The 25,957-nt window shown below is 54.7% G+C and overlaps 1 protein-coding gene across 1 annotated transcript; it reads right to left on the bottom strand.

Moving 5' to 3' along the window:
- Positions 1 to 294: 294 nt before the first annotated feature.
- On the bottom strand, positions 295 to 7,255 carry C1QL1 (complement C1q like 1). The gene is made up of 2 exons (XM_087826052.1): positions 6,556 to 7,255; positions 295 to 902 (listed from the first exon to the last, which is right to left on the bottom strand). The coding sequence occupies exons 1-2, from the start codon at positions 7,150 to 7,152 to the stop codon at positions 723 to 725; spliced, it is 777 nt and encodes a 258-aa protein (XP_087682178.1). The 5' UTR covers positions 7,153 to 7,255; the 3' UTR covers positions 295 to 722.
- Positions 7,256 to 25,957: the final 18,702 nt, after the last annotated feature.

Genomic DNA, 25,957 nt, shown 5'->3' with positions numbered 1-25,957 from the left:
CTTGCTGTGCCTTTGGAACACCGATGCCACTTTCAAGGATGAAAAACTGGAGCTTACCCGCCTTGGAGGATGGTAGTGTAACCGGGCAGCTTCCCTTGCAGCTGCTCAGGCCCATTTGGGCTGTTGTGGGCACTGGGCCCCTGGGTCCACCTCCTCCTGGAGCATCTCTGACTCTGACCCCCAGCTTCCCCCAGCTCGTGGGCAGCTCCCAGCAGACCCCTTCCCAGTCTGGAAAGAGGGCAGGGTCAGGATCCCCTCCTGCAACTCCTCCCCAGGGCACAGACGGAAATCCAGCGGGGTGGAAGTGTTTTTATTATAGCTTTGGTCAGACGGGGCGCGACTGGGGGCCGGGCTTTAGAGGGTGCTGGGAAGCTCTGCAGCCCCCACCCCACCCCTTCCCCAGGCGGCGCCGCCCGGGAGCCAGAGCCGGAGGGCGGCGCAGCTGAGCTCGGGAAGCGACTCCGCCTGACCGATCCGCGGGCTTGGGCGGGCTGGCGGGAGCGGTGGGCAGTAAACGGTCCTATGGTACAAACACTCAGCGCGGGCAGGGCCGGGGCCAGGACCGGGACCGGGACCGGGACCGGGATCGGGACCGGGACCGGGCTCTGCGGCCCGGGCGGTAGTGAGGGTGGGCCGCCCGGCAGCGGAGAGGCGGGCGGGGGGCGGGTCATCCTCTGCCCGGCGGGACAGGGAGCCCCGGGGGCGATCGGGGCGCGGGGAGCTCAGTCGGAGTAGATGATGAAGCCGGAGAACGTGCTGTATTTGTTGCTGTTGCCGCCATGCGCTTTGCCTCCGTCGAGCTTGATGAAGACCTCGTCGCCCGCGTCCAGGTGCAGGATCACGCTGTTGCTGGCGTAGTCGTAGTTCTGGTCCGCGTCCTGGGCAATGGCACTGGCCCGCACCTGAGGGGGTGGGGGAGAAGGGGGGTGCCAGAGGGGAGGGGGGAGAGAAGTGGGGTGACGGAGGGAGGGGAAGTGTCAGAGGCACGGCAGCCACCGTGGAGGATCTGGAGGCCCTAAAAGCCCAGTTTTAGCCCTGCGAGGGCTCTGAGCCTGCTTCTCTCCCATCATCCCTGCCCCCTTTTCCAATCAGAAGGTGTGTTTTAGGTGATTACAGAGGAGCCCTGGATTTCTAGGGCTGGTATAATCTGGGTCTGAATTGGGAGTCAAGATACAGTCTGTTTTCTTAACTTTCTAGGTCTTAACCACCTGGCCTTCTGAGAACCTCAACAATGCCTCCAGGATGGCCCAACCTGGAACTCCCTCCTTGCACAGTGAGATAGTCTGGACCCCCAAGGATGAAGGCCCCCTCCCCCTCATTATTCCTTCCTCTCTGCTTTAATTGTAATAACAATGCCTTACTTTTCAGCCACACCCACCTGTTCTCACATCAGAGGATGGACACAGGGCACACCTTGGCTCTGTACATCAGGGGACTAGACCAACACCAGGCTGCTGGTAAGCAACCACCCTAGTACCAGAACCTGATTTTTGGACTCTTTGTCTGAAGTTCATTCTGGAGTCTGTCACACTGGAGCAGTGATTGGAAGGCCTGTAATTATTTTCCCTCCCAAGGCTCAGATTGGGCCTGTACACCTGCCTCCAAGGAGCTGTAGCTGTACCTGTGACTCAAAGAGGATTTCTTTTTATTATTATTTTTTGATTGTCACCCAAGAATATGTACCTGAGGATATGTTTTTATTGATTTTAGAGAGAGGAAGGGAGAGGGAGAGAGAGAAACATCGATGTGAGAGAGAAAAATCAATCAGTTGCCTCTCATACATGCCCCAACTGGGGACTGAACCCGTAGCCTGGGTATGTGCCTTGACCGGGAATCAAACCTGTGACCCTTTGGTGCACAGGACGATGCTCCAACCAACTGAGCCATACCACCCAGGGCTCAAACAGGATTTCTGACTCCTGTTTCAGCTTACGGTGGCAGAAAAGAAGTGGGAGGGAAGAAGGGAATCCTTATATGCCTCTGTGATTTTCAGTCTGATCTGATATCCTTGCTGGTCCCTGTTCTGATGGAGAAAGGGAGGAATAGGTAGGACAACAGGGCAAAGGAGCGCCAGCATTTGGGTGTGAAGCCTGCCACCATCACTTTTGTGGGCTCTGACTGCAATGATAAGATATTGAAGGTGGGTGGTGTGAACAAATTCCCTCCAGGCATTTGTTTTCCACAGCTGAGGCAATGGCAAGGTCTGAACCACAGCACCTGGGGCCTCTCCAGGACATCTTGGGTGGTGAACAGAAAGAGAGGAGCTATCTCTAAGATTCTGACTTGTATTGGGGGGAGGCTGCATTGAGAGGGTTCACTCAGCCAGGCTCCTCAACAGCCCCACTCCGTCCTGCCCCTTTCCTGAAAGCAGCTCCCCTAAGGGCTGACAGTTTGGGCTGGACCAACCCAAATTAGGGGAGGAGCCCATCCTTCTGGGTGGGAGGCAGGACTGCAAGTCAGCTGTGCTAAAGCTGCTGACTCGGCAGCACTGCTGCAACAGGGGGACCCAACATATTTGCATGCAGACTGCCATTTAAAGTCCAGATCCTTCCAGCCATCTTCTCCCCCTCAACCCCTTCTTCTCCAGCCTGGGAAGGAATGGTTTGGGGCACTTAGCTGGGAAAACTCATGGTCCATCTAAAGGTGGGGGTAAATCAAATGAGGCGGAGACCTTGTTTGTCAAGAAGCTCAGTTTCTCTGTTTAGAAAATGGATGAGAAGATCCTGCCTCACCACTGCCACCTTTATAAAAGCTTTTTGATGGTAAAGAAAAAATGTTTTAATCTTGTTGGGGCTTTGAGCTACTACGGAAGAGCTCAAAGCAAGCAGCCAATTTCCGTATTGTTCCCTGGGCCCTAATCCTGGTAGTATTTATTATTACACATGCATTTCATTATCTTTGCTAATAAATTACTACTAATAGCAATTATTTTTATTACCCAGATTAATTTAGCCTTAACTCATTAAAACAGTGTGCTTGTTAATAGCAAAATCCATTAGAATACAGTCATCTGTCATCAGGAATCTCCTGGTGATGTGACAGGCATCAGAACTGTTATGCTTATGTTTATTATTTATTCATCACCATGATTGTTGCTGTGATTATCCTAATTATCCATGGAGGCAGGGAGAATTTATGCCCTTCCGTGTTTAGATGGTGAGGGATCCAGGAATGGAACACAGGGGTCCTGGTTCTCTGCCCAAGACTGGAAACAGTGGAGGCATCCAGCTCCTTCTGGGGGGCCAAGGGAGTTTGGGGAATTGAGGTTGCCATGGAAGCAGGAAAGCAAGTCTGGGACTTGTCCAGAGGGGGCGCTGTATAATCACCTCTTTGAGAGCTGCCAGGAAGGGAAACTGAGGCAGTGGTCTGACCAGGGACCTGGAAGAGGTGGGGGGAGAACCCAGGAAATGTGCCCTAGCCCCCAGGTCAATGCTGGGGACTTGGATGTGCAGGTGTGCCTCCCATAGGCAGTTAGCCTTGCCTGCAGGGGACACACATTTACTGGCTCCCTACTGTGCCAGCCACTGTACTCTGTGTTGTCTGAAAGGCATTAGAGGCCAGAGAGGAAATCTGGAGGCCCCTTTCCCACCATCAGGTGAGAGGCTGATCTCTAGTTAGGTCTTTATACCACAGCCTTCAACTTATATACCCTACCACCTCTCACCTCACTCAGACTCTAATCCAAGCCCCTGCCTATTTGTAATGCTCACCTTCCCATAGGCCACAGCCTGTCCCCACACAGCCCCTCTCCCCCAGTCTAATTTATCAATTTCATGTTCTCCTTGATCCATATGAACTGTGGATCTTAGAGGCAGCTGCAGGGAGCTCACCTCACCCAGGATACCAGCCCCTTTCTCAGGCTCCTCAGGTCCCCATGTCCTAATGACCAGGGCTTGGTGCCATCAGGCTGTGCAGTGGTGACTCAAAGCTACCCCTGGGGAGATGGGCCAGTGGGGCTTAGACAAGGATAGATGGGGGCCTCAGCACCAGGCAGGAAAGTGGTGACTTCCCTCCTCCCCATCTTGCCCAGGGAAGGGCCAGGCCCAGATGCAGCTCTGCCTTCCTGAAGAAATTCTGGAAGTCTCTCTGTAGGCAGGAAATCAGAAAGAAAAGCACAGAGCCCACGGTTGCCCCTGGTCTTAAAGGCACAAGAGGTGCAAGCTCCCCTCTTCTGTTCCCATCCATTGCCCAACTCTGTCGCCTTTTCCTTGGCTCACTTGAATGCCCTCTTCCACTTCTGAGCCAGTCTTTCCCGACACTTGACCTTTTTATTTTCTCTCTAGTCATATCCCTTCACCTTGGGGACCCAGGGTCACCAACCTCTTTCCCAATCAGGTTGGTCTGAACCGGGGCAGGTTCCACTGAATCACTCCCTCCAGCCGACACATTTGGGGACAGGAGCTCCCAGCCCTCCTCTAACACAGTAATCCCTGGGGTATGCTAATGTGCGGTTACTACTGTCTCCCCTGCACAGACCATGAGGTCCTGGAGGGCAAGCGGATTGAACCCCTGGAACAAAGTCCAGAACCGGGCTCCTAGTAGGGGCTCAAAACTAATACTACATGGAATACTTGGTGAGATTAAGTGAGTCTCTTGGATAATCTGGAAGGAGAGGTCACCAAGGATATGGGAGAGGCCATTCGCCCCACTATTTGTCTTGTTTTTGGAGGTGGGGGAGAAATGGTCTGAGTAACTAAAAATGCTGAGTCTTTGAAACCTCTAGTTAAAGCCACCTCCTTTCTTCTACTAGTCTGTGGTCCCACCTCCTTGTCAGGCTCTGCCAATCCCCTGCCCCTGCTTGAGGGGAAAGAAAAGACTTTTGAGTCTGTTTCACCTCCCAGTGATTAAAGCAAGTGCCCCTGCCCCAAGCACACAGGGTCTTTGGGGCCTCCTCTTGCCCCATTCTGGGGGCCCTATTGCAACCTCCTGAGGTGGTGCAGGGTATAGGGCCCACTTGTGGTCTGGTGATCACTAACCTCCCCACACAAGCTGGGCCCCCACCCCTCTGAAACCTCAGCTTGGTGCCAGCCCAAACTTTCTTTGGGAAAGAAAGAAATTCCATTATGAAGGTGACATTGCTGCATCCCTTATTGGTGATTAATAAGGGGAATCATGGAGCTGTCTGCAGAATGAGCCCTCACAAGATACTGGGGCCTCCCTTTTGGTTAGGAACCAAGGACAAAGAGGAGAGACACGGGAAGCCTAACAGACACAAGTGGGAGAGAGACACCCGAAGAATAGAGAAGGGGGGGGGTTAAACCCAGGAGAGGGAGGCCAGAAACCCAGGGAGAGACAGATAGGACTGGTAGACACCAGAGAGAGACAGACACAAGAGACAGGGAGACAGAAGAGGCAGGGGAGAGGTGGAAACCAGAAAGAGAAGCAGGCAGTGGGGAGAGAAAAGTGTGTGTGTCAGGGGAGGGGGGACTACTTACAAGTACCTGGTCAGTCAGCTTTTTGCTGACTCTTACCCCCAAGCCAGGGTCTTCCTCAGAGCAGTGCTGTAGTGGGAGGGGTTCCAGCAGAGTCTTGGGTCTCAGTCGCAGGAGATTCCTTTCCAATTCCCACTAGCCTAGCTTTAGTTCTGACCTGAGCAGGTCCCCTTCTTCCACAAAAATGCTTGGCCTGACCACCCGCAGAGACCCCAGGCCACTGGAGTCCGGAAGCACTGGGAAGGGAGGGTGTATCAAAAGGGAAGGGAGTTGGGCAAAACTGTTGCCCTGGGGCAGGGTTAGGTTGAGATTGGTCCAGGGGCAGCAGTCCCAAGAAGAGCACAATGTATTGCAGGTCCAGGTACCAAAAACCCTGTGTGCTTGATGCCTGCTGGCTCCCATCTCTGGGATGGGAACAAGGAAGGAGGAGGATTCCCCCCCACTCCAGGAGTCAGGAGTTGCAGCTGGGAGACCAAGAGGAGGGGAGTTTTCACCTCTTTGCCCTGTCTCAGAAGAAAAGACTCCCCCCACCCAGGCCAACTTCTTGCCCTGGTAGCTCTTACACAATGCCAAGGGGCCGCTCAGTCCCGGGTTTTGCAAAAGGTGTCAGATCGATCCAGTGGTCCCTTCCCAAGGGCCGGAGATGTATTGCAGCTAAGGCTTTGCGCCAGGCTCCCTTTGCCTTAGTGCCCAAAACATCTACAGCTCGCCTCTTCGGCTGGTGCGCATAGCTATGCACCTGGGAGCCCGCAGGCGCCAAGGCTACCTTTTCCCATCCTGCCCTGCCCTAGTCTCCCGCTGGTGTCAACCAGACTCCCAGCTCTCAGACGCCGCTTCCCAAGGGCCAGTCCGCGCGCCCGGGAGCCCTGCGCTCTCACTAGTTCGATTATCTCCCGCATTTCCACGCCGCGGGTGGCCAGCAGCGCCTGCCTTGGAGTCGGCGCCCAGTAATTGAGGAGTCAGAGGTACCAGCCACCTTCGACCGTCCCCCGCATACGATGCCTTAAGTCGGGCCGCTGTACGGTTTTCACCAGCGCCCTCCGACTCCAACCTGGTACCCATATGACCCGGGCTCCTAGAGGTCCCTGCCCCAAGGCCAACCCCGTGCCCCCGCCGGGCCCACCTGGCCGTTCTTGCAGAGGTCAGCCCACATACTGGTGCCGTCGCCGCCGCGCATGAGGACATGGTAGGTGAAAAAGTAGGTGCCGGGAATGTTGCACGTAAACTTGCCGCTGGTCGCGTCGTAGTTGTTGCCTAGGTTGGTGACCACGTCGTCGAACTTGAGCACCTCGTAACCCTCGTGAGGGTTCTTGAGGCCGGCGTAGAAGGCCACGCGCGGCACCGTGGTGTAGGTGGCGGTGCTGATGGCGCCGCTGCCCCCCGGGCCCGGCAACCCTGGAGGGCCGGTCTTGCCCGGCTCACCCTTCTCTCCCGGCGGCCCTACAGGGCCCGGAGGACCCGGGTCCCCGGGGGGTCCGGGGGGTCCAGGCTTGCCAGTGCGGCCCGGCTTCCCCTGGGGGCCCTGCACCAGCGTGGAGGGCGGGGGCGCGCCGCTCTGCTCGCTCAGGGCATCGCCACCGTCGGGCCGCGCGCCGGCGCCGGGGCCCCGCGCGGGGTAGGGGTCGCACACCATGCGGCAGGTGCCCAGCATCTCATAGTGGCCATCAGGGCCGCCCGAGCTCACCAGCACGGGGATGAGCACCACCAGCACCAGCAGCATCACCACGCCCGCGGCGGCCGCCAGCAGCGTCTTCCGGCCGGCGCGGAGCCTGGGGAGCGCCGGGCCGCCCGGCCGCGCCGTCGGGGCAATGGTGCCGGCGGGCGGGAGGCGCGGGCGGGGCGCCCGCGCTCAAGGGCCGTCCGGCGGGGCTGCAGGCATGGGGCCGGACCCGGGGCACCGCGCTGCGCTGGATGCGCCGCCGAGCCCAGCCTCCGGGTCCCGCCTCGCGCCTCCCTCCCGCTGCGCGGCCGGACTGAGCGCGGCAGCCGCAGCCTCCCGCCTCGCTCCTCCCGCCTCCCGGTGTTGGGGCCACCGCCCCCTCCGCCCCGCCCCGCTCCACCCGCATCCATCGACTCAGGGCCCGCGATGGGTGGGGCTGAAGGCGGGGCCGGCGTCTCATTGGGCCGCGGGAGGTAGGGCTCCGCCTACCTAGAGGGGCGGGCCCGAGGGGGCGGGGCCACGGAGGGGAGGAACGAGCACCCGGAGGAAGAATCTGAGCCCGCGAGGAGAGGAGGGGGCGAGAGTCTGAGAAGAGGCTCCCGTAGGGAAGGGGAGAGTGGGGACCGAGAGCGAATGGAAGGGGGGGCCACCCGGAGAGTTAGCGAGCCGAGGGGCCCTGGGAGAGGAAGGGCCTCGAGGGTCGGTTACGAGGAAAATCGGGAGAGACCGCAGGAGGCTAGAGGGGCCACGTTCTGCAGGGGGCGGAGGCAAGGGGGGTGTACCCCGGTCTTCAGGGGACAAAGGAAGCGATTGAGGGGAAGGCCGAGCGGGGAACAGAAGGGACAAGGTAGAGGGTTATGTGGGGAGAAGAGGGAGAGGCAAAAGGCGGGTGGGGAGGGGGCCATCCCGCACCCGGGACTGAAGACCACCCATCCGTGAGATCCGGGGGAACTGTGTGCCTGTCACGGTACCCAGCGGGGTCCTGAGTACTGACAGCAGCCCCCCTCCTCTTTTCTGGCTCCTCGCTGTTCCAGGAGCCGCCTTCACCTGGGAGGGGCAGAATCGTCTCCCCCCAGCCCCAGGCCCGACCAGGCTGCTCCGTCCTGGGAGGGAGGGGCACCTCCGTCTTCCTCTGATCATTTCCTTATCTCCTTCAGACAAGGAGAACTGGGGCCCCTAAGAAAGAGGGCACCCCCACATTATTTCTCCATTCCGACCAGTACAAATATGTCCCTGGGCGGTGGCCCCCTTTTCCAGCCTTCAAGAGAAAAAGTTGAGCTCAGCCAGCCAGCCCCTCAGCCCCTCCTCCCCACCCCAGCCTTCTCCGCAGCCCCCTGATTCTTCTCCCCATCAGGTTGTACGAGACAGTCCTCTTCCTCAAGTGCAGTAAAGTGTTTAGGTTGCATAAACTGAAATGTGTCTGCTTCCATAAAAGTATTTGTCACATTACTGGAGGCCGGCCCTGTGCTGCGCCACCACTCCTCCCTCACCCTGCTTTATCCAGCCCACCGGGGAGGGGAGACCCTCCAGCCGCTTTCTTTTCTCCTGAGATCTGCTCCCAGTTCACACTCTCCCCGCGCTGACCTGTCACCGAGTCCTCATGTTGCTCCGGCTTTCTCTGCTCAAGGCTGAGACTGCTTGACCCCACCCAGAGCGGGCTGAATGAAAGGACAGCAGGGTGCCAAGTAGGGGGCTGTGAGAGGACCTCCCAAGCACGGCTGGCTGATCCCAGGTTAGAGCGACACCCACGACAAAGGAGGGAGCTAAAACAATTCAATAAATAACGTTTATTCAGGCTTAACCGTGTGCCAGGCCCTGTGCTGAATGCTTTAGGTATGTGGCCACACTTGGTGAAATCCATAGAGGCAAAGCCAAAACCCATCATTATTCGCATTTTACAGAAGCTCTGGCAAGTTAAGAGATTTGCCCAAAGTCACACAACGAGTAAGTGGCAGAGTCGGGATTCAAACCCGCAGCCTGGCTCCGCGCTCTTCCAACCTCGACGCCATTAGGTCTCCAGGTGCCGTTTACCGCCCAGAGGGTGGAAGGAGCCAGGGCGGGAGGAGGCGCGCTCCGGCAGCCAGCGCGCTCCAGGCTCGGGAAGTCCAGTCCCTAGCTCTCGCCGTCAGTCCGGCCTCCTGTCCCCCCACCGCGGTCTCCCCCAGCGTGATTCTCCCACGACCCGCACGGCCGGTGACTCCAGGGACCAGGGCGCGGTCATTAGCGTATGATTTGTATACCCCGCCCCCCCCTCCGCCTAGTTCGCACGCAAAAGGGTCCCGCCTCCGTTGCGCCGCCGGGGCTCCTCGGCCCCCCGCAGCCCTCCCGGAACCTGCCGGGGAAACCGCGGCTGGCGGCCCGCGGCCGAGGAGGGGCGGGAGCGCCCGCCGCCCGCGCTCGCCCGCGCGTCCGAGGCGGCGCGTCCCCCGCCCCGAAAGAACGCCTGCTCCCCTGGCGCGGTGTGGCGTCTCCGTCAGCCCAGCCGGATTCTCCCCGCTTCGCTGGAGTGGAAAATAACGGCTTCAAACTTTGCAGAGAGGAGCTAGTGCCAGCACTTTAATTAACAGCCATCTTGGCCTGTGAGCCTGGGCCACCGGCCCGCGTCGCTCCCGGGCTCACCAGGCCCCGCCCGGGCCCCGCCCGGGTTCGGAACAAGGTGAACCCCTGCGGCGGCCTCCGGCGCCCCTTTTCCGAGGGAGACGGGGGCCTGGCTGAAGCGGGCGGGTGCTGCCCTGGGGAAGAGACTCTCCTTAGCTTAATACCCGAGGACCTCCAGCATTCGCGCACGACCCACCCACTCTACATTCTCCAAGCCTGGCCTTGAAGATCCAGGAATTAGAGACTTGTGTGCCAATCCCAGCTGGTGACTTTCGGCTAGTCGGTTAATCTGCAACGCCTCACGTGTCCTCTGGAAAAAGGGTGGTGAGACTAAAATGAGATATAACGAATGGAAAGCGCTGGGCTCAGTATCTGACCCTTGTGATGTACCCAGTAAATGGTGGCTAAGGAAATTATTCCACCTCAAGACTATGAAGGCCCTCCCACCACCTCAGGCCTTGGGTCTCCTGGTCCTGCCGCCTTCTTGCAGACTGCTGTGCTTGGCACTAGCAGAGCAGGGCAATGGCCTATGCTCCCAGGTTCAGAGACAGGACCAGATGAGAGAGGAAGGAACCCTGGAGTTCTGGCTCCCAAGTCTTCCTCAACCACCTGCCAAGATCAGGGGTCCAGGTTTTCGGAAAGGAAAAGAGGTGAGCCGCCAAGGGAAGGCAGGGCAGCACTATCTGTAGCTAGGATGCACCAGCGCTGGGGGCAGAAGGTCCAGCTTTGCTTTCCCTCTTGTGAGTGGGAGCTCCCTCACTCCTACAGCCCCATCATTCCATGGGTGGGGAGAGGGTGTTGGTCATTTTGGTGGTGTGTGGAGAGTGCAAGAAAGTGGGTAAGTTCTGCATTTATGCATGGCTGACCTTAGGAAACTGGGTGGCTCTTCTGTGGTATTTGGGGTTCTGTGAATGAATGTGAGTGAGTGTGAATGTTTTAGAGACTGTGCGTGTGTCTGGGTTTGTGAATGATGAAAGCGGGTGCTTTGCCCTGACTCATCAGCAGTCAAATCTGCATTCATTTGTTCATTCAGTAAACATTTCCGGAAAACACCTAGCGAGGTATTGCCAGGTGGTAGTGGTGATGTGTCCAAAAATAAGTTAGACGTAAGCAGTACCCCTGAGGAGCTCACTCTTGGGCAGGGATCACAGGAAGGAAGGAATGATAAATGCTATGATAATTATTGGAGCTAATATATATTTTTAAAATATATCTTTATTGATTTCAGAGAGAGGAAGGGAGAGGGAGAGGGAGAGAGAGATAGAGATAGAAACATCAATGATGAGAGAGAATCATTGATCTGCTGCCTCCTACTTGCCCCCGACTGGGGATTGAGCCCGCTACCTGGGCATGTGCCCCGAACCGGGAATCAAACCGCCATCTCCTGGATCTTAGGTCAATGCTCACGCCCAGTCAGGCTGGAGCTAATATTTTTTGAGGACTTACTAAGTGCAAGATTTTTTTCTAAAGCACTTTCTGTGGATTATTATCTCATTTAAATTTAACAACCTATTATTAGCATGGACTCAAAACTATTACATGGCTTATGCCATTTAATGTCAACAATCTCATGAGAGAGGTACTCTTATTTTCCCAATATATGGCTGAGGAAACTAAGTCTTGGGTAGAGGTTTGTACTAAGTGCTATGAAGCACAGATGAAAAACTCCCTGCTCAAAGGACTCCAGAAGACTTTACAGGGGAGGTGTCATTTTTCCATCTATCTATCCATTCATTCATCCATCTTCCATCAATTATAAGCCCATAGTAAGTGACTGTCCACCATACAGGACAGTGATGATCATGAAAGACTTCTGACCTCATGTGGTTTATAGTGTATGGTAGGAACCTGGACAATTAAACAAGCAACTGCTGTCTAGATTGACAATAAGCTGCCTGGGAATGTGTGGAGTGCTGTAGGAGCATGTGGCTGTGTCGCCAGAATCCATCTGGAAGCAGGGAATCATGGGAAGCTCCCTGGAGGAGGTGATATTTAAGTCAAATCCTGATGAAAGGACAGCAGAGTGAAGAGGATGGCCATCCAGAGGTGGAGGAGAGAGGGAGGGAGGGAAGATTATTTCAGGCAAAGGGAACAGTATGTTCTAAGGACTAGTTTGCAGTGCCTCATGGGCTGTGATAAAGAATGTATAATTTATCCCAAAGGCAATTAGAAACTACTGAAGAGTTTTGAGTGAGTGATATAATCAGATTTTTCAGATTAGAAAGATCACTGTGGCTACTGTGAGGAGCAGGGATTAAAATAGAGTAAGAGTAAGATCTTGAAATGTTTATGAAATTGATGAAGGATGGATGAATGTTGTTGCTCTTACCTGAGTACCAGTATGTGGCAGGTACTTTGCATACTCTATTTCATTTAATCCTCACTGGAAGTTTAAGGGATAAGCATTATCATCTCCATGTTGGAGATGAGAATGCCGAGGCTCGGAGAAGTTAAGTAACTTTCCCAGATCACACAGCTGGTAAGAGGGAGAATCAGGATTAAATATCAGGTCTGTTTAACCCCAGGTTGGGGGCTCCTTACCACTTGGCCCAGCAGGCACATACCTAGTGGAGAGAACAAGGAAGGCACTTTAGGGAGAAAGAACAACTTGGGTCAAGGCCCAATAGCATAAAAGGCATATTTTTGGTTTTTGGTTGAAGACACTGGTTTATAGCCTTGGCTTGGGCAGGATGAGGAACTGGACACCAAGAGGCAGAGGCTCTCAAGACCCAGTAAGGCCACCAACTTACCATGTAATGTATGTTTGGGGAAGTCTCATCATACTTGAGGGCTTCTATTTCTTTCCCTGGGCTGGAGAATTTTCCAGAGCAGCTCTGAAAGGCTGTGATTTCATGTTGAAAACTCTCCATGGACCCATTAAAATATCTCAAATCCCTTCATGGCATTTAAACTGAGGCACTTCCAGATCCTCCATGGGAAAAGCCTCCATAATTTCAGCCCCCAATGGGGGAAGGGCATTTGGACAGAAAGCCTGGGAGAAAGGGGTTGTGTTGTGATTTGGCATGGGGGGCAGGACACACCTCAGTGAGCCAAACCAGGCTGGGACTCAGAACCCCTGAGTTTGGCCAGGTCTTGGAGGTTGGTGAGGAACCTTCTTCAGGAGCCCCTCTTCCAGCCCCATATCCTAAGGAGGAGAGGAGATAAGGGGGCAGAGCCCAACTACCCAGGTCATAAGCAGGGTTTCTCATGCTCCTTCACCAGAGAACTCTGGGCCTCATGCCTGGGAGTTCCAGGGTAATGCCCAACTCTGGGCCTCCTCCCCACCACCTCTGACCTGTAGCTGTCTGCCACCCATCCCAAAGCCGGCTCCAAGGAGGCAGCTCTATAAAGGCCCCTGCTGTGGGAGGGGAGACCTCATGGAAGGGGCTTTCTCCCCTTAGCCAAGCCTGAATCTCCCAGCTGCATGTATAAATAATGAGGCTCCACAGTCCCAACAGGAACCAATATAATGGCTGGGTCAGCCTGTGAGACAGATAGCGGGACGCAGTAGTGACAAGCAGTGCAATTATGCTGAGCCTCCTGCAAAGGCGAAAAGAGAAGGCCCGGCTGGCTGGGATGGTTGCATACTCTCCACCCCCTTCCCACAGGCCTTTACTCTTCCAGACCCCCCTAGCCCCAGCCCCAACTTCCAGGCAAGGTGGGGGAAAGCAGGGGGGCAGGAAGAGAAGTGGGGAGAGGGTGGTAGAGGAGGGACTTGGGCTGGTGGGTAGTTGCCAGTGTTCCTGGGTTCTGGAAAATACACCCCCTGATCTGAGGATGGGGGAATGAGGGAGAAAGTCTCCTTTCCCCCAGGATGACTGAGGAAGGCTTTTTTCTTTCTTGGAAGCCCTATTCTTTTTAGGAAATAACTTCTCCTTGCATTCCCACCCCAGCAGACCTACAACCTAGGGTCTGGAAAGGCCTTAGAGACCCCATCCTTTGACAGATGGGAAAACTGAGGCTTAGAGAGGGAAAATGGCCAAGGTCATAGGCCTATATGAGGCAGAGCCAGATGGGAGCCCTGGGGGCTCTTTTCAGGACCCCACTGGTGGTGGTCAGGGGCCAAGGGGAGGAGGAGCTGATTGCTTGCCCCTGTGCTAGGTGGTCTCTATAGAGTCTCTGAGGTGGTAGCAGAGGGTGGGACTCAGGGGGATCTCACTGCTGGGTGTGGGGACTGGGACTCTGGCTGCAGCAGTATCCTGGGAGAGCTCAAATCCACCAAGGTTGTGGGAGGCCCAGCCCTCCTGTGTTGAGAGAGGGGTCTTTGAACACTTTATCTCCATACATTTGAGAACAGGAGTGACAGAGAGATGATCTCTGAGGTGACACAGCCATTAGAGCAGTGGTGTTTAGTAAATGTTCGTTAAACAGAACCCCTGAACAGGGCCAGCTTTGTGGGTGTGCAACCTGTGCCGCGGGCAAAGGTCCCACGCTCAGAAGGGATCTGCACTCGATTTAATACTCTGCTCTCATTGCCTTGAAATTCTGAGGAATTTTTGAACAAAGGACATCACACTTTCATCTTACACTGCGCCCCATAAATGATGTGGTTGGTTCTGCCCCTGAACCAGAAATATGGTTTGTTCTTGGAGGGGCTCCTCTGGTCCTTCCCTGCCCCAGCCTCATCCTAAGGTGCCCCAAGTGAGGGGGAACACAGCTAAGAGAAGCTGGCATTTAATGGGCTTCCTGGGGGTCCCCATCCTACAGTGGGTGACTGTGCATGTGTGGGGTTGAGAGAACTTGGCTGCTCCTTCCTGTCAGCCTCGATCTCACTCACAGGCCTACACTTTGCCTGTCTGTCCATCTGTGTGCTTATCACTGACCCAGGCCAGGGGTGTGTGTGTAGGGGGGTGCTGGACCATAGGACTCCTTGTCCCAGCTGGAGTGCCCTGTCACTGAGAAGACATGGCCCCAATCTCCCACTCCCTCCCCTGCTAGGGCAGGAGGGGCAGGTGCAAGGGTGGGGTGCAGGGGTGGGGAAGACTTAATTAGCAGCCCCAGCCAGACAGCAGGCGGTGGGCACAGAGCAGGCTGACTTTTCCCCCACTATAGATCTGCTCTCCAGGAGAGGCACTAGCCGGCTGGCTTAGGCTTTGGCTGGGCTATTTTAGGAATATTCTTAACTCTTCCTGTGCCACCGTTATCACTGGACCTCTCTTCCAGGGCACTTGCCAGCATCAGACTGTCCTTCTCCCGAGCCCTCCTCCCAGTCCCTGCTCTTCCATTCTGGCAGCTGAGGTCACAGTTTTCTGGAGAGTGGGGCCAGTTGCCTTTCACCAAGGAAAGTTCCCATCTCAGGTCTTCAGAGCCCCTTTTTTGGCCCTGCCCTGTGCCCCCCCCCCCCATCAGAGCTCTGGACTAAGGACATTGGCAGATTTGAGCATTGCCGAGTCTCTTTTCATCTTATGAAATTGGGATAGTTAGCCCCTACTCCTCCCAGTGTAAACAGCTAGCCCGGGCCCCCAGAAGGAGATGGAAAGCCACAGTCCTGGCTTCTACCCTCTGGCAGAGCGGCAGCCCTGCCTGCCTGACTTTGATGCCCCATTAGGGTGCCCACACAAGCAGCTGGAGCCCCACAATGTCATGGGGCTCCCTTTCCCTATTTTTTTCCTCCCACTCCAGTGTCTGGCTTCTTAGACAAATCTAGGCCAGGATAGAGGCGTTACCTGTGCAAAGTCAAGGGGATTCCCACTGGGGGCTGGGAGCGTCAGCCTTAATAAGTCTAAAATTCCAGGCAAGGTAAGGGAAGAGATCTTAGCACTCTTGGTGTCCGTGCTGGGAGGTCCACAGGACACCCATGACCTTGGTGCCATCCCTTAGGCACACGCCTTCTGGGACTAGAGTTGAAAGCTGCCACCAAGTGCTATTGGGAAACTTGACTTGGAGATTCAGGCATATGATCGATGACTACACACAAATGCCCAAGGGACGGTGCCTGACACTGAGCTGGGCACCTGTATAGAGGATCAATAATCAATAATTAATCTCTGAGAAAGTTCACCAGGGTGGCCTGGGCCATGGTGTTGATGGATTGGGGCAAGTGAGTCCCCTTTTTTGACCCTCCGCACAGGTCCCACTAACTCCCCTCCTCCAGGTTCCCACAACCAGCCCAGCTCCAGAAGTGACAGGACTGGCTGGGAGTGGAGGGTGAAGCCAGATGAAAGTGCTTTAGTTCCCCTCAGGGGCTACAGAGGGGGCTCTTGTGATGGGGACCACTGAGCTGCAAAGCCCTCCAGCCTCCAATTTAGGAAGATCCAGATGGATTTAGCAAGGTGTCCTGGGGAAGATTTTGAGTTCAGAGACACAATATGCTCTAGGGACTCTGGGAGAATTGTGTGCTGCTTAAAAAGTAAGAAGACCCCTCCCTTTACCCCTAATTGAGAGACATCAATAGGAGGCCGGAGGTTGGCTGTGAAGGGAGCCCCTCCCCATCAGGTAGGGATGGTGCAGGCTTCCTGAGGCAGAGGCATGGATGAGATTTCTGGCTCCACTGTTTCGATGAAGACACGGGAACATGGCTAAGTTTTGGCAAAACTAGGAGATGAACCCAGGAGTCCTGGCCACCTGCTTCTCCAATGCAACCCCATCTTTTCCTCCCCCACATTCCCGCCCCATCAGCTTCCAGGCCGGGAGCCCCAGCTGGCGGAGGATGTTTTGCTCTTTGGCAGCTGGGATTTGTAAATATTTATAGGAACATGGAACAGATCAGTGGCTGACAGGCCCAAGGAGCGGACAGGGACCTTACCCAGAGCTCAGTAGCTTCACTCCCCCTTCCCCACACCCTGACCTGATTTGAGGGAGCCCAGTATGACAGAGATGGGGGCAATCAAGCAGGGCATGGGGCTGGCAGCCTCCATATTCAAAATCACAAGCTCGAAGGATGTCTGTGTCCATCTGCTCTGCCCCCACACTCAACCACTCACATCCTCCCACCCTCAACCCCCTCACCTCACCTCACCTCCCCTCACCGGTGCACTCACACCCCAAGGCCACACTGACCCCGCCCTCACACACATTCTTTCAACACTCATGTGCATTCATTGTCACACTCATGTGTATACACGTTTTCTAACTTCCACATCCACATCAATGCTGACTGTCATGCTCACATCTTTGCACACACACCAGCTCACTCACAAACCCACTGGAGTCCCAGGTCCCAGCCACTCCCCACAGGTCTTAATCACAGGTCCTGGAAGGGAACCTCCTGTAGGAGGTGGTGTGTGTGTGTGTGTGTGTGTGTGTGTGTGTGTGTGTGTGTGTGTGTGTAGGAAGCAGAAGGGAGTAGGCCCTGAGGTCAGGGGGTAAGGAAGAGGGGAGAGGAAGGAGTGGATAGAGAGTATGGACCAAGAGCCATTCAGAGCTGACATCAGACCAGAACGGAAGCAAGACAGAGACAAAGGCAAGGCAAGGAAATGGAGACTGACAAAAGTCAAGGCAGATGGAGCAGGAGCTGGGGACAGAGGCCCCCCCTACACTGATAAGCTGTCACATTGCTGCACCAGTGGCCTGTGAGACCAGCAGCACCCCCACAGCTGAAGCCTCTCCCCTCTGGATCTTGTCACTGTGGCTTTGCTTTGCTGCTTGGGCAGCCGGGAGTGGTGACAAGCAGGGAAGACAGTGCCCAGGGTAGCTGAGTGGAAGACAGTGCCCAGGGCAGCTGGCTGTGCCACTCTAGCCCGGCTGCTAACTCACCCATCAGTGCACATCTCGTCACCCACAGGGGCCCAGATGAGACCAGTGACCAGCCTGGCTGCCTTTTTCTCACAGAGCCACAGCAGGGGCAGAGAGCCAATGGAACCACCCTCCCTGAAAGGTAGGCAGTGCTAACCAGGCCTGGCCCACACCTCTGGCCTCTGGAGCTGGGTTTGGGAACCATGGGTTAACTCTTTGCTTCCAGACACCCAGGACCCATTAGACATGGACCAGAAGCAGTGTATGAGGCAGGGCTTGAGGAGGGGGGTAGGGAAGAAAGCCACAGTGAGAAACCAAACAGGCTCTGGCATAAACTTTTTATTTCATCTCCTTTACTATGCACAAGAATGATGTCCTCACGCCCTGTATCTCTGGATGCTGTTTTAAATAATCGTCCTTCTCGCCTGGGGTCTGTCTCAGGGTATTTGTTCTGGGGCGTCAATCAGTCAGTTTGTGCTCTGTAATTTGGAAACACCATTTCTATAAAATCAGGAAGGCAAACAAATAATAATAATAAGCAGGGAAAATTGCATTGACTGCTGTTTTCCTGTGTGTGTGTGTGTGTGTGTGTATTATCAGCGCAGCTTTCCGCCCATCCTGATTGATTCATGCTTTCACAGGTTCATTCATATATTTACTCAACAGCCATCACTCAGCCAGGTGCCAGGCCCTGTGCTGAGTCCCGGGAGCCAGTGCAAAAGCCAGACAAGGTTCTTAACTGCACAGTGTTTAGAGTTGATGGAAGAAGACAAACAAATGCCCAACAAATCGTGATGTCCCCAAGGGGCTAGGGAAGCACTGTCTGGGTGCCCTGCCTGGGGACCCAGATGTCCTGCTCTTCCAACTGAATGCCCGAAAATGACACAGAATCTCTCTTGTCCCAGGATCAACATTTCCCTCTCACCCCTCCTTGTCTCTGCAGGTCTGCCCTCCTGGGCAACCAGGCCATCTGAGAATGGTGGAAAGAGTGTCAGTGTGACACTGAAATCTCAGCTTGGACACTCACTGGCTGGTGACCTCAGGCAAATCGTTCATCTCTCTAAGTCACAGTTTCCTTCTCTGTGAAAATGCAGTAACTAATACCCATCACAGTGGTACTGTCAGCATCAAATGAGATTAAGCATATAAAGATGGTGCCTGGTACATAGTAGGGCCTCAATTCATTCTAGCTCCTTCCCTGTCCCTTTCCCAGTGGTGTACACTGAATCTCCCCTCACTGGCAGGGAGAGGGAGCTTGGGGGGAATTTGGGGTGCAGGAGTACCCAGCATTCCATACACCATGAATCTATGCTTCCTGTCGTCCTACCAAGAAGTCTGGTTTTGCTTTGCAAGGACTCTCTTATTTGGGGGGAGGAGGGGGGAGAGTTATGGCTTTGCTTCCTGGGCCACCTGAACATTCCAGAGAAATATCCCTTTTCTTTACCATTTCCCTTCCCTGTGGCTCTCAAGTTTGAAAAAGCATTATTGTTTTGAAACCTGTATGGCTTCCTGAACCAATGTCACCCCAATAAATTCAATAATAAATAAATAAATAAATAGAAATTAAAAAGCATTATTGTGTGTGTGGTGGTTGTGAGATGGTGATGGTGGAGCTGGTAGGAGGTGGTGATGGTATTGGTGGTGATGGTGGAGGTGGTGATGATGGTGATGGTGGTAGTGATAGAGATGATGGTGGAGGTGATGGTGGTAGTGGAGGTGGTAATAGGAACTCATTTCAGAACCCTATGCTCAGATTTTGAGCGCTAGATGAGAGCTCAGTTCCAGGTAATCAATTGAGAGCCTACTATATGGTGGGCCCTGTGGTGCTTACTTTATTTCCACAGCAATTCACAGAGATTATTATCTCCTTTTGCAGATAAGGACACTGAGGCCAGACATAACAAGTGACCTGGCTACCGGCTCAATCTAATAAGACATGGAGAGGCACTTAAACCTTATATCCTATGACTCCTAGCCCCATGTTCCTTCTCTATGTCATCATGGAACCACCCACATTTCACAGTAGGGGACATGGAAACCCAGGGAGGTTAATTGATTTGCCCAAGGTTATGCAGCAGTTTGAAGCAGAGCCTGACTGTTTTCTCTGCACTTCTAGGTCTCAGCAGCCTTCCCATCATCAGGGACTGGGTCTCACTGGGGAGACCAGTGCATTACCCCTCACAGCCCTGACAGAGGCCCAGAGCCCAGACCTCCTCAGGCCCCTGGGGCAGGCTCTGTATTTGCTGTCCTCCTGACCCTGTACACTGTCAACTCTAGTCTCCTCCTCCAGCCTCAGAGTGAGAGTGACAGACACCCAGCTGCTGCCTGACCCATTATTCTTGACATCTCCTCCCCCAGATCTGATGGTGGGCCTCCTTTGGCCTGCGCACCATGGTGCAGCAGCTCTGACTGGCACTGAGGAGGAGGGACAGGGATGGCACCCTCTACCCTCATCCCTGTCTGAGCTCTGAGGTAGTGAGCTTGGGAGTCTGCTCATCTTGCTCTCTTCATCTTTTTCTGGTCCTGGACCTTAGTCTCTTACTCAAAACAATGGATAGCTCCACCTTGACCCCCACCCCAGGAGTTAGAGAGAAAGAATTGTGCCCAGGCTGCATGTTGTCTTTAGACTCCCTCCCCCAGGAAGCCTTCTGGACTCATCCCACACAGTTCCACTCTCTCTGACCCCTCTGACCATCCCTTCAATCTCAAACTAGGTGTCCGACTCTAAGTCTGAGTCATCTGATGGTGATGTTGGAGGTGGGGGAGGTGGTAACGGTAGTAGTGATGGAAATGGTGATGACAGTGGTGGAGGTGGTCAAGGTGATAGTAATGGTAGTAAAGTAGTAGTAATGGAGGTGATGGTGGAGATGGTCGTGATGGTGGTGGGGAGGGTATCTCTTGGATGATCAGAGTAAGGTAGGGCCTCCTGGAGGGAAGAAAGTTGACAGGTCACTACCTTCCTCTACATCTTCTCCCACCTTTTAAATAATATCTACTATTTCTTGAGTGTCACCCGTAAAACAGGTGTATGCTCAGTACTTTATACGTAATAATTCATTTAACCCTCCCAACAATCCTATGAGGCAGGTACTAATATTTTAGAGATGAGACACCTGAGACACAGAGAGGTTAAGTCACGTGCCCAAGGTCATACAGCTAGCAAACAGCAGAGGGTAGACTCAGCCACATCCCACTCCAGAGTCTGGACTCCTGCTCTCTACTTGTCACCCGAGCAGAGCTCTACACATGGAGGAGAGCTGTCCTGGTAAGTGTGTGGGGGGTGAGGCAGAGAGGTGTCTTTAGGGGACTCCACCATCATGGGGTTTCCATGCCATTCTGACTATCTTCTTGCCCCCACCTCTCTCAGGAGCTCTGACAAAGGAGATGAGGATCGTGGATGTGGGAAAGGGGCTAGATTCCACCAGGTGGTGGCCACAGAATTGGCGGTGTGGGGCGCTCTGCCTGACCCACGCAGGGCACTCACTCCAGCTCCTGGCTAGTGCTCCTACCCTTGGGAGTTCCATCCTGCCAGCCTCCCTCCCTCCCAGGATCTCATTATACCCCTAAGAGAAACTGACAGCCTCAATATCTTACTTTGCAAATATAGTTTATTCCTTCAATAAAGCCGCCTGCGCAGGGGAATGTTTAAGCCCCGCTCTCCCCCGAGAGCCTCATTTGAATTTCTAAAGTCTTTAGTCGGCTCCTCCAATGGGGCAGCTGGGTAATGAAAACGCAGCCGCTTATAGCAGGGGATTCATTTCCTGTCCGGTCTGATCTCCGCTGCCAGCGACAATGGACCGGCCCAGGGAAAGAAGAACTACTGGCTACCTGGATGCTGGGGTGGGCGGGGGCAGGGAGGTATTGGCTGGGGCCTGAGCACCCAGGGACCCACAGGTTTTCTATGCCCAGCGGCCCCTAGACAGCGTCCCTTAGGCCAGGTGCTCCCCCAGGGGCCCAGCCCAGGAATCCCTGGATGGGAGGCCGACTCCCTGGTTGGACCCTCTAACTCCCGGGCAGCCCCTATCTCGGGCCCCCATGGGAGTCTCTAATTAAAGGACTGGCACGCCCCTTGGGGACTCATTAGGCCCGCTGTGCAGAGAACATTTAATCATTGCTCAGAGCATCGATTGGAAAATCAATTTCTTTGTCTCTCCGCACGCGGCACTGGGAAAGTGGGGGGAGCGCTGACCTCCTTCTGCTGCCATGTAAAGTGCTGCACATTTAATCAGGGAACAGAAATCAATTAGCCACTTACGAGGTTGGCTTTAGTTACCGAGTCGGCAGGGCCCGCGCCCCAGCTCAGCCGCTGACAAGCGAATCCCCTCACACACACACCGACAGGCCGCTCCCAGGCATCCCACCAGCTCTCCAGGGGTCCCCTCCCCACCCTGGGCACCCAGCCTTCCACACAGGCCCCCTAAGGACCTCAGTGAGGTCCTAGGAAGGCTCCCCAAACCCCAAGCTCACGGTCACAGCTTCCCTGGATATCCCCCTTTCCCAAGAACCCAGACTCTGAAAAGCCAAGTGGAGACTCAACAGAGGCCCATTCAAACCTCAGCTTTGCCTCCTGCTGATTTCTGTGATTTCTGTGATGTCTGGGAGGCTTCTTAACCACAAAATGGGAATAATAATAGTACCTACCTCACCAAAATGGGGTGAAAATTCAGTGACATCCTCTAAAGTGCCCACGAAAGAGTTGAAGCTCAAGGAAGAGAACTTGGCACTCACAACAGTGAGTCCTTCCAGCCCCACAGTCAGCCAGGTCAGACAAGGAACAGTGTGAGTGTGGGCTGGGGGGCTCTGGCCACTTGCTCCCCTTCACGACAGGCAAGGTGAGCCCAGTGCCCCCCTCACCTCTCCCACTTCCCCATCGCCTCCTGGGGGCTTGACTCTGAGTCACCTCTGCACCCATTCTCCCCCTCCTATCCGTGCCCCCCCACCCAGCCACGCATCTGGCTGCCCCCTCACCCCCATGCCTGCCCCACACAGCGCAGGGGGTACAAGCTTTCCAGTGCCGTCTCACACACCCAGAGTTATACACACCCGATTACACAGAGTTGTACACAGTCTGCATGCCCCATTACACACAGCTGTGCAGAGTTCCTCCCACAGTGGCAGTCACAGAGCTCCGGTGCACTCGCACACACCTCCTTCACACACAGCCGCCCCCGCGGCTGCTCGCGAGCCCACGCACCCTTGCCCGAGCTCGCGCGCGCGTGGGCTCACCCATGGCCCCCCACCCCGCAGAGTTGCATACGGGCGGCACTCGCACTCACTCGCGCGCACACGCACACTCACACCCATTCCGTAATAATATTAGACATGCCATTTCTTTTTCATGACAGTTCCAGTGGAGATGCTCAGAGCTGTCACTTGGATGAAAAATAATGCATAATCCTCGTCTTCCTTCCTTCCCTTCCCTTTCTTTCTTCCCTGTTTAATGAGCTCCTAAAAATATTCCTTGCTGTCTCGCCGAGGCTGTGGGCTAAGTGTGAGTCAAGCCTCCCTACTCCCTCCCATCCCTGTTCCTTCCCTTGGCCCCTGAGTGGGCCGCAGGATGAAGGGTCACAGCATGTCAGGGCTCGGTGGTGCCAGGTTAGCAGAAGGGCTCTTTCCCAGGCCTTTTAAGATCTCTGACTCCTGCTCCTCCCCCTGAGGCAGGTGAGACACCCGTGGGAGCAGAAAGAAAGGCAGAAGAAGGTTTTCTGAGGTTCCTGACCACCCTTGGCAACCCCCTCCTCGACTCCTGATCAATTTCACAGGAAATGCCCATCCATCATCCCTCCAGCTTGGGGGGGGGGGGCAGTTAGCCAAGGTCCCTTCTTTACCTCCTTGTACACCTGCTTCATTCTCAGAACTCAGAGAAGGAGGAAGGACCCCTAGACCCCCCTGTGACTTTACTAGCACCTGAGCCTGGCCCTGCTGGGAAAACTGCAATTGTCACTGCTTCCTCCAATTCATCCTTCAAGCCCCAGAGGAAAGTCACCTCTTCCCTGAAGCCTCCCTCATTCACACAGAAGTAGCTATTCGTTCACTGTATATATTGACACACTTTAATAATATTGAATTTACTGAGGAGAGGCAATCACATGTCATGCCTGGTGGGACCTTTGTCTCTCTGTGGGACTCTTCACCCTGCGTTTTGCTTCCTTATTTATGTGTGTCACTCCCACCATATCTGAACTCCTTCAGGCTGGGAACCTGGCTTGCCTCCTTGGATGGATGGATGGATGAATGGATGGATGGATGGATGGATGGATGGATGGATGGATGGATGGATGGATGGATGGGAGGTGATGATTCAAGGGCCTGGATGTTCAATCAGTTTCTGTGACATTCACTGTGACTTTGGGAAAATCAAAAGCCCTCTCTGGGCCTCAGTTTCCCCATATGTAAAATGGGAGAGCTGGGCCAGGTGGTGTCTGAGGTCTGTGGCAGCTCCCTCCAGTAATCTTCTTTCTGCCATTCTCTGCAGTGTCAGATGGAATAAACCCGTCTTTAGCCTTTAACATCCCATCCTCTGTGCATGAGGGGCTGGGTATGGTGATGAATGTGGCATAGAGCTCTCAACACAGAGACCCGGGGCTTTATTTTCCCACCCGTTCCTCTGCCTCCCACCTCTCCCATATCTATTTCTTTGCTCCAGTCTCCTTAATTCCTTCTCTGAGTTTCCCTTTCATTCTCTGTCCCTTCTCTTGCTTTTTCCGGCCTGCATCCTACCAGTTAGTAGCTCAGAGCAAGTGCCCTCCCCTCCTCCCTTCCTCGGCTTTCCCTCCCCACTCCACCTGCTTCAGGAGCCTCCCTCCCCACAGGCCTCCCCATCTCGTCCCAGCAGCTCCAGTCCCGAAAGGTTAAGCTAATAGCAGCTCCTTTCCCATCAGCTGTTCTTGTTTGCTCTACATAATTGCAGGAAAGGGGGCTGGGAGGGGGGCCCGCTGAGTGGTAGCGGGTGTATAGGGAGGGGGCTGCGCAGCCTTGTCCCTGGGAAGGGGAACTGGGGGAAGGTGGCATAGAAATGGGACGGTAGGCTGTGTGGGAGCTGACCATATGGGGCAAGAATTGGGCAGAAGGCCCAGCTGTGGCAGAGTTGCCCAGAGAATGGGAAGTAGGGTCCGGAGAAGAGCTGTCAGAGGCATTTCTAGTCCTGGGAAGAAAATAATAATAATAGCCATAGTAACATTTGTCAAGGATGTAGTGTGCCAGGTCCTGTACCAAGCACTTTACTGGCTTTATCTCATGATCTTCACAATAGCCCCAGGATGCAGGGTTAGCCCTTGTGCCCATTTTACAGAAAACTGAGGCTCCAGGAGGTTAAATAGTTGCCTGAGGTCACATGTTGTTAAAGGGCAGAGCCTCAAACACTCTGCTTTTATTCATTCCTTCTGCTCAGAGATTAGCATTTGCAAGAACCTGGGAGGTTATTAGATCCAACCTACTCATTGCCTAGAGGGACAGAGGAAAAGGGACTTGTCCAAAGTCACAGAGCAAGTTACTGCCACAACTGGGCTGAGGCTTCAGGTCTGATGCAGAGGGCTTTGCTCCCCTTCTTAGCCTCAGTCCCCTTGAAGACTTTCTGTGCATGAGGTGCTCAGGTGAGGGGTGACAAGGTAGACAAGACAGCCTCCGGGGTGGAGGGTGTGGAGCTGAGTGGGCTTGTGTTCACAGTGGAGGGGGAACGCTGCTTCCCTGCCAGGGAGCCGCAGCTCTGGCCTCCTGCTGGCGTGAGTATCTTCAATAATTCATCAGGGGCAGAGCAGAGAGGAGCAGCGAGCGGAAGGTAGGGTGGGGAATGTCACAGGCAGTGGCAGTGAATTTAGGCCAGCACCAGAAAGTTGGAGATAGGAAGTCAGCTTGCCTAGGTCCTCAGACCGAGCCCTCTCAGCTGCAGACCTGGGGCCATGATGGCCTCCACATTCCCACCTCCCATCTCAGGTCTGGGGCACCAGATATCTGCTCCAATCAGGACAACCTGCCTCTTGTTTTCCTCCCAATGGATAGATGCTCTTGGAAGGCACTGTTTTCCCCTTTACACTTGGGGGTTCCCCAAGGCAGAGACTGTGTCTCTACCATCAGACTGGGGCTCCCAGGGCAGAGATTGAGTCTCTCCCATCAGATTGCTCCCCCTCCAGCCTTTGTCCCTGTGATCTAACATTGGCTCCATCCTGATCCATCACTGGCCCCACCGCACAGCAGTGAATAATACTGTCCCTTCCTGGCTTCTGCCTGGGTACCTACCAGATTTTCCTTGCAGTGACCTGCTAGGATGGATGCAGCTGTGCCCCTGGCTGGTTGTGCCCATTTCCCATCATCCACACCACTAATGGGACCCCTGATGACAATACAGAGGCAGGGTTGGTGAGAGGGGGTGACTCAGAGGCCATCTTTCTTGAAAGGGGGTCTCCCAAACTCTGGTCAGACACTTCCAGTCCAGGGCACTTGGTGTCTCCGGAAGTAGGGAAACTCTCTCTTGTGGAAAATGACCTGCTTTCTGGAGAAACCTTCCTCACTGGGAGCCAAAATCCATCTTCTGTGACTGCCCCACGCAAACCTGATGCTCTCTGCACATTTTCCTGCAAGTCTGCAGCTTTCTCAG

The sequence above is a fragment of the Miniopterus natalensis genome, chromosome 17, assembly GCF_054644295.1.
Source record: "Miniopterus natalensis isolate mMinNat1 chromosome 17, mMinNat1.hap1, whole genome shotgun sequence".
Taxonomy (NCBI): Eukaryota; Metazoa; Chordata; class Mammalia; order Chiroptera; family Miniopteridae; genus Miniopterus; species Miniopterus natalensis.
Note: the sequence above shows the minus strand (reverse complement) of the source record. Positions and strands in the feature narration are given on the sequence as shown.